The sequence below is a fragment of the Apodemus sylvaticus genome, chromosome 4 (assembly GCF_947179515.1).
Source record: "Apodemus sylvaticus chromosome 4, mApoSyl1.1, whole genome shotgun sequence".
Lineage (NCBI taxonomy): Eukaryota > Metazoa > Chordata > Mammalia > Rodentia > Muridae > Apodemus > Apodemus sylvaticus.
This window is the reverse complement of record NC_067475.1, coordinates 162,851,012-162,859,338: the sequence shown is the minus strand read 5'-3', so window position 1 is coordinate 162,859,338 and position 8,327 is coordinate 162,851,012. Positions and strand designations below refer to the sequence as shown.

At 41.3% G+C, this 8,327-nt stretch overlaps 1 protein-coding gene across 3 annotated transcripts; it reads right to left on the bottom strand.

Annotated features, from left to right (window-relative positions):
• Window positions 1–2,113: 2,113 nt before the first annotated feature.
• LOC127682432 (myelin P2 protein) lies at window positions 2,114–5,815 on the bottom strand. Of its 3 annotated transcripts, none has more exons than XM_052178800.1 (4): window positions 5,743–5,815; window positions 4,447–4,619; window positions 4,184–4,285; window positions 2,114–2,303 (listed from the first exon to the last, which is right to left on the bottom strand). In XM_052178800.1, exons 1-4 carry the CDS (start codon window positions 5,813–5,815, stop codon window positions 2,253–2,255), a joined length of 399 nt encoding a protein of 132 aa, XP_052034760.1. In that variant the 3' UTR covers window positions 2,114–2,252. The 3 variants fall into 3 exon arrangements, with proteins under 3 accessions (XP_052034760.1, XP_052034761.1, XP_052034762.1); XM_052178801.1 differs by having other exon boundaries at window positions 4,187–4,285; XM_052178802.1 differs by lacking the exon at window positions 4,184–4,285.
• Window positions 5,816–8,327: the final 2,512 nt, after the last annotated feature.

The following is an 8,327-nucleotide window of genomic DNA, read 5'->3' as shown; positions in this document are numbered from 1 at the left end:
TGTAGATCTCATATAGATCTCTCAACACAATGGTCAGTGTCAGGGCACATGTTGCGTGTCTGCCCTTCGTTGGTGGGTTAGTTTTGACAACTGGTGCCCATGTTTGCTGTGGTGGCACCTATTTCCAAGAGCCCCTTCCACTTTACCCACTGTACCTGTTCTTCTCTGTGCGTCTATCATCTCTGGCCACAATATCAGAGTCTTGGCTTCCTCTTTTTCCCAATGCCTTACCATTTATGATGATAATTTATGAATTTGTGATTTCTTAACGATTTTAAACTTGTGATTTATCAAGTATTTTATACCCAAACTGTCCCAAGCTTAGCCAATGGAAGTTTCTTTATGTTCATTAGCACATCTCTCTATCATTTCATTGAGTATTTTTTGCTTTTGCATATATGAATATTTAAATCTTACAGTATCTATTCTGTCCTGGTGTGGAATCATCCATCTCTCTCACTTCTTTTAGTGAGAAATGGCATTAGAGACGAAGCCCCAGGTGCTACGTGTGCTCATAGTCCTGAGGTATCTGTTCTTCTAAGCTCCTTTGGGAGACAAATCTAGGAGCCCTCAGTATGTGTATGTATACTCAAATACACATTAGGTACATATATGGATCACACACATACATATGTAGGTATGCATGTACAGTTGTATCTACTTATGAACATACACAGAGCTTAGAAACTATATTAGTCAGACTGTCACTGTGGCAAAACACCTGATATAAACGAGGGGGGCAGGTTTTATTTTGACTGGGAGTTTCAGAGGTCAAAGTTCAAAATACTTAGTTTCCTTGGTTCTGGGCCTGAGATGCCACAGAACATCATCACAACTGGACTATATGATAGAGGTAACCCAAACTCATGGAAGACAGGAAATGTAAGAAGAGGAAGGGGGCTAGGGATGACCTTTAAAGACGTGCCCCAGTGACCTACTTCCTCCATCTAGAACCCACCTGCTAAAGATTTGACCATCTCCCAAGATAGCACCACCAGCTAGGAGGCAAGACTTCAGCACCCGAGGCTGTATGGGACATGTCATGCTCACACGGAGACAGAACCATGGGTTTACACTGATTCCTTTGGAGTTCTTCATGGCCTTTTTCCTTGCCTTTGCTTATTCTATATTTCATGTATGTCCTCTCCCACTGTGAACATCCGATTGCCATAAACACTCACACAATTATCATTTACTCAAGTCACCCATTACAACTGCATTCTTACATAAACACAGTGGCTCTTCATTCTTTCTTATCAAGAATTACTGGGTTCTGCATTCTATGACTAGTTACTTATCTAACACAAACGAGGCCATATGTTCAAAGCCTCGTACAGGAATGTAGCAGCTTTATTCATCGTATACAAGCACCGGTTAAAACCCAATTGTCTCAGGAGAAAGATGAATAACTATAATGATGCAGTTATACAATGGAATAAATACTCAGAAATAAAAAGAAATAAATTACTCCTACATGCGATGCTAACCTGGATAAACCTGGAAACCATCATGTTAGGTTTTAAAAGGTAAAGAGAAATGAATGCACGAGGTTTGGTGCTATTTTAAGCAAATCTAGTCTAGGCCCAAATCGGAACCGTCCTTGCTCCTGATGGGTTGATATCCCTGGGGAGGGAGATGAGGAAGCCTTCTACATGGAGGAGTCATGTGTGCCTCAGTTGGGATGTACACGCACATAGGAACATGCACGCATCACACATGCTCGGGGCTGGAATAGCCGTGCATCATACTGTTTGTGCATTACAGAACTTTGGCCGCGTGGAATGGAGACCGCTGCTGCTGCTGAGACAAGGAAGCCCCACCCACCCCAGCTTCAAGCACCTCTTCTTCTTGCTTTGTTTTCTTGGTTTCCCTGCCTCCAAAGTGTCCAGGCCCCAGAGCCATCATCTCTGCCCAGAACAAAGCTCTTACCTTCTTTTAGTATTGGAGTACTTCTTTATATCACTATTTAAAACAGAATGAGCACAGCTTAGGCTGTCACTTCACAATAGTGGTTTTTATGAATGTCTTTTGTCTAGTTAATACAGAAGGATTAACCTGGTAAAGACATGGATGAAAATGGAAAATGTCTAAATTAATATTTTAGGTTAATCCTCATCTAAACCTTTACTATAGAACATATTATGACAAGTACAGAAGAAACCAGACAAACCAGCTGCAGTGAACTCAGGACTTGCTGGATAATTTCCAGTCTTAGATTAGCAAATGCCATTAGGATGATCCAACGATTTTTCTTAGACCTTCTCATAAATTCTGGTGCAGACCACACCCTTCATTTTACATTCCTTAAAAGAAGAGATTGGCTTTTTAAAATACAAGTCAGAGAGCAAGACATTTGCAATAATATAGCATTTTACAATGAACCCACAAGATTACATTTAAGGAGGAATAAAATATCTAGATGTCAGCTTTCTAGTAGTTCACAATTACAACATAGAAATGTGAGAAAATCCTTTAAAATTGATTTGTGCTGTTATACATGATCAAGCAGCAGTTTTTATTTACAATTTAGATTTATGCACAATTATGCACATTTAAGTCTGATAAAAATTGTCACAGTAATAATGGGTAACGTTGGTTGTCAGCTTTGTGGAAGTTAGCTAGAATCATCCATCACAAAGACAAATCAAAGCTCTGGGCATGTCTGTGAGCGACGGTCTATGTCAGGTTAGCTGAGGTGGGGAGACCTAAAGACCGACACATGCTAAAGTAGAGATGTGCTGGTCCAGGAACTGTGCATTAGCCTAAGGCAGAGGAAGTGGGCTGGGTACTAGTATCTGCTTTCCTTGCTTCCTGATGTGTGCCACCAGCTGCCCCAAGCACCTGCAGTCATGTCTTCCCCGCCGCCACGATGGGCAGTGTCTCCTCTAACTACAGACCAAAATGGGTCCTTCTCTCTGAAGATGCCTTTTAGCTGGTTTGGGTCACAAGGAGAATGGTGACTAATATCAAAATGGTTTTCACATTTGCCTTACCCAAAGAACAGCCAAATAAGCTCCCTGAGAGATTTGGCATGGCTGATCTCTAATGGGGACCTCCTGTTGGAACTGAATCCTGTACATCTATTGTGCAGTAAAAGCTAAAACCCAGTGCACATTAATCCCCAGCATGCAATAAGGACACATGCTCCACTATGTTCATAGCAGCCCTATTTATAATAGCCAGAAGCTGGAAAGAACCCAGGTGTCCCTCAACGGAGGAATGGATGCAAAAAATGTGGTATATATACACAATGGAGTACTATTCAGCCATTAGAAACAATGAATTCATGAAATTCTTAGACAAATGGATGGAGCTGGAGACATCATACTAAGTGAGGTAACCCAGTCTCAAAAGATCAATCATGGTATGCACTCACTAATAAGTGGATATTAGCTTAAAAAACTTGGAATACCCAAGACACAATGCACATATCAAATGATGTCCAAGAAGAACTGAGGAGTGGCCCCTGGTTCTGGAAAGGCTCAGTGCAGCAGTGTAGGGCAATACCAGAACAGAGAAGTGGGAAGGAGTAGATGGGGGAACAGGGGGAGGGAAGAGACTTTCAGGGAGTGGGGAGCCAGAAAAGGGGAAATAATTTGAAATGTAAATAAAAAATATATCGAATAAAAAAAAGAAATGTTCACTAGAGGACTGTATGTATATTCTGTGTGTGTGTGTTAATTAGTGAGCACAGATGCGACACACAGTCCTAAAATTCCCTTCCAGTGCATCTGGTGGACTCCTTTGCCTCATTCTGATCTGCTAACTAAACGAGGTCTCCAGAGCTTAGAGCTTAGATTGCTATTTGGTGTAGTTTAGGGTAAGTTCCTATGAACTCCTGAAAACCAAGTGCTTTTACTACAATATTTAATAATTGAACATGCCAGGGTTATATTTTACTTTTTCTTCAAAAGTATAGGCTTACTTTTTGGTTGTAAGTTTAAACAAGTAGCATTCATCCATATTTTCATTACCTTTATTGTTTAGATACTTCCACTTAAAATCTTGACTTGACACTTGTAGGACTCAAATATGAATTTTTAAAAATGGTTTTTCACTCAAGCACTAACTCTTGACTTTATTCTTGGTGTTACTGTCTATTTTATTCTGAAGACCAAGGGACATTTTGCAACAAGCACAGTCAACGCAATGTATATTCCCTGAGGACTGGGAACGTTCTTACCACCACCATTTTCCCATCCAGCAGCTTTCTCTTTATGGTTGTCTCTTTGCCATCCCACTTCTGAACTTGCTTCAGGGAGCCTCTCTCCAGAGTCACGATGCTCTACAAAGACAAGTTCATGTGCTTGACTTACGTCCGTTTTCATGACAGGAGTCTCAACAAGTCACATCCATTCCCCAAGTCCCTAACTCCCAGAAGGAATAATCCTGGCTCCCAATAGTTCACTGGACCAACTTGCATGAAAAACAAGCATTACAGATTACCTTGGTTTTTCTGTTGTCAGCTGTGGTTTCGTCAAACTCCTGGCCCAACTTGAAGGAGATCTCTGTATTTTTAAAGGCACTTTCAGTTCTAATGGTGATATAATCTCCCTTCTTGCTGATGACCACACTGGGCTTGGCCAAGTTTCCCAGTTTTCTGTTGGCTAACCCCACACCTGAAAAGCAAGGCAATGTCAGATTTTGCTGGGTAAGTCGGTGTATCTGAGAGGCAGATGCCGTGTCCACAGTGTCCACGGGTCTCGTCTTCTTTATGCAGTGGTACCTCCAATGAGTAGATGGTGTAGCTCCCTCCCAAGTTTCAACAAGAGAAAATGCATGTTGTTGACACAAGCATTTTAGTTTACTGTTACAACAATGATGCTGACAGAGTTTACTGCGTAAAACTATCCAGCTGCAAAAGTTTAGTTTGTCCACTCCGTCATGTCCAGTGGTACGCTCACCATAAAACAAGTCATTTCAGATTTGTATGAAGCATTGAGATATTTGAGTTTGTATTTACAAGCGTTATAGATGCTGTCAGAATGACTATCTCCCTTCACGCATACCTTTCTATAACACTTTCTCTGTGATAAGGAACTGTGCACATACAGAACACCTCCCCCGCCCTCACATCCTTGGTAGAATCAGTTTTGACATTTTGAATTTCCATAATATGCCTGGTGAGAAGAACAAAGCCAAATAAACTCAGAAGAGCCCACCACACTCGCTGTCTGCAGCCCTGCTCGGCGTGAGGATGGCAGGCATTGGGAGGATGGAGTTTGAACTCACAGCAACCGAACAGTTCTTTGGATCTCAACAACTCCCCCAGGTTTTGAGCATCCTCATGTAGGAAATGTGTGGTCTGTCAAGCTTCATGCCTTAAATGATTATTTACTTATGGACAAACTCAAAGCAGAGACAAACAATTTTTAGTTTGGATAAAGGTTAAAATCTTAAGTTGTGGTTTTCTAGTATTCAACTCATAATCTTATGACTACATTACGTTCTATTAAACAAGCTTTCAGAAAATTCCAGAATATGGATTGACTCAAATTCTAATAGTTTTCCCCAAATTTCCAATGACAAAATTGTGAAATTACTTTCCAGTTCCATGCATTTAAATAGCTTCATTTAAGTTCTAGCAATTTATTGCCAATGAAGTGGAAGTAAATTTTATGAATGAGACAGAAAATGGCACTCAGCCCACACAACATTCCCCAGACTCCCGTGGGGAAAACATCGGAAGAAAAGCCCTTGCATCCATCTTTAAGGGGACGATTGCCTTGAAGCGCTTCTCACCTAGAGCTCTCATGTAGTCATCAAAGTGCTCACTGGACACAAGCTTCCAGGTGCCCAGGAACTTGCTGCTCATTGTGGAGGATGAGAGAATTCAGTAGAGCTCCTGGTGGGATGCAGCAGACGCCTGTGAGATGCTGAGATCTTGCACAGTTCTTTTCAAAGAAACCCGAAGCACGTGACCCACCCTGAGTCCCAATGAGGAAAGGCGGTGCCCCGGCCAAGTGATGAATGGCTCTTAAGTCATAAGCAGCCTATCCATAGGTCAAAGAAACCACCACACAATGTCCCTGTGTTTCCAAAACCATGAAAATAACTGGAAGTATTGTTTGAACCTTTAAGATATTTGCCTATTGATCGGTGTGCTTAAGTCCTTCTATATATTATATGACTATGTATGTGTGTGTGCATGTGTGTGGGGGGTGTATGTGAGTGTGTGTGTGGGGGGTCTGTGTGAGTGTGTGTGTGTGTGAGTGTGTGTGTGTGCATATGCACACATACGTGCATGTGCATAGGCATCTTAATGACTTTTAATTCTGATTCAGCACAATTAAGCGTTCTCGTTTCATATTATTTTTATTGATTATTTAAGAATTTCATATAATACAACCCTGATCACACTCACGTCCAGTCCTCCCTTCTGTTCCCCACCCTTATTACCACCCTCACTCTCCAAAAAAAGGAGGAGGAGGAGGAAAAGAAGGAAGAAGAAGAAAAAGGAAGAAGGAGGAGGAAGAGGAAGAAGAAGAAAAGAAGAAGAAGAAAAAGAAGAACAAAGATGAAGGGGAGGAGGAGGAGGAGAAGGAGAGAAGGAGAGAAGGAGAGAGAAGGAGGAGAAGGAGAAGGAGAAGGAGAAGGAGAAGGAGAAGGAGAAGGAGGAGGAGGAGGAGGAGGAGGAGAAGGAGAAGAAGAAGAAGAAGAAGAAGAAGAAGAAGAAGAAGAAGAAGAAGAAGAAGAAGAAGAAGAAGAAGAAGAAGAAGAAGAAGAAGAAGAAGAAGAAGAAGAGAGGAGGAGGAAGAGAAAGAAGAAGAAGAAGAGAGGAGGAGGAAGAGAAAGAAGAAGAAGAAAAGAAGAAGAAGAAGAAGAAGAAGAGAGGAGGAGGAAGAGAAAGAAGAAGAAGAAGAGAGGAGGAGGAAGAGAAAGAAGAAGAAGAAAAGAAGAAGAAGAAGAAGAAGAAGAAGAAGAAGAAGAAGAAGAAGAAGAAGAAGAAGAAGAAGAAGAAGAAGAAGAAGAAGAAGAAGAAGAAGAAGAAGAAAAGACAGTTTGGTTTGTATTGAGTTTGTATTGTCCGTATACTCATATACTCACTAGAGCATCTTTAGGACAAGTTTTAAGAGTTCTCTTCAGTGGTTTTCTGTCTAGGTTGTTACTTTTTTGGGTGGTGGGGTGGGGTAAGGGTTGTCATAGAATTCTTAAACAGGGAAACAGTCTATGAGTATTGTAATAAGAGTCTCAAATATGCTGTGGGAGGGAAATGGAAGCTTGCAGTTTGAGGACACATTGAGAGGTGAGGGAGGCTTAGCATAGTTTGCATATTCTGGGCAGGCAGAGTAGGCAGACAAGAAAGTCAGTCTGTCACTGCAGAGCACAGAAGTTGTATTCATGCGTCAGGATGAGAGTCAGCACTGTAGCCTGCTCTTGGACTGTGGTTTAGATTTCATCTCTTTTTAAAAGCATACCTGAGGATAATAATTCTTAGTTTCTATGACAACCTTGAATTTAAAGCATTTTATAAAAAGCCCACAGATTTCTAGAAAGAGGGTTTCTTACATTAGGATAATCCTAATGAGCTCTGAGGGCACAGTGTAGGATGGTCCCATGGGATAGGCTTCTTTCAGATTGACTCATCCTCTCAGACACAATAGACATATGCAATATTGTTATGTCCAGCCTGACAATGAGGAGAAGTTAGATAACTTATTCCAAAACTAAAAGTACAGACTTAAACTAGCATTGCCTCCAGTGCTAGACTCTGACTCTGGACTAGCATCTCCCAACACACACACATACACACACACACACACACACACACAAAATCATACACACATGCATATGCATACACATACACATACATGTGTGTACCTACATGCACATGCATACACATACATAGACATGTATGTACATACACGCACATGTATACACATATACATGTGTGTACATGCATGCACATGGACACACACATATATATGTGTGTACATATATGCACACATACATGCATATACACACATATATACATATACACATAAATATGTTCCCTCACACATAAGCATACACATGTAGATACACATAACACACATGCAATGTGCACATGCACACACACAAGCACACATACATGTACACACAAGCATACATACATGCACACACAAACATACACATGCACACACACACATGCATGCACACACTCACATGAACACACACAGACCATGAATGATCACCATGGCTTTTTAGTAGTACTCTCTCTTCTCAGTATCAAAAGGGACAGTCAAGTAAAGGGACAGTCTTTGGCCAGGGTGAGCAAATGTCAGTATAGTTTATACATACATGTTGCTCCTAGGAATGGCTGGACAGCTGCCACGCCTTCCTAGCAG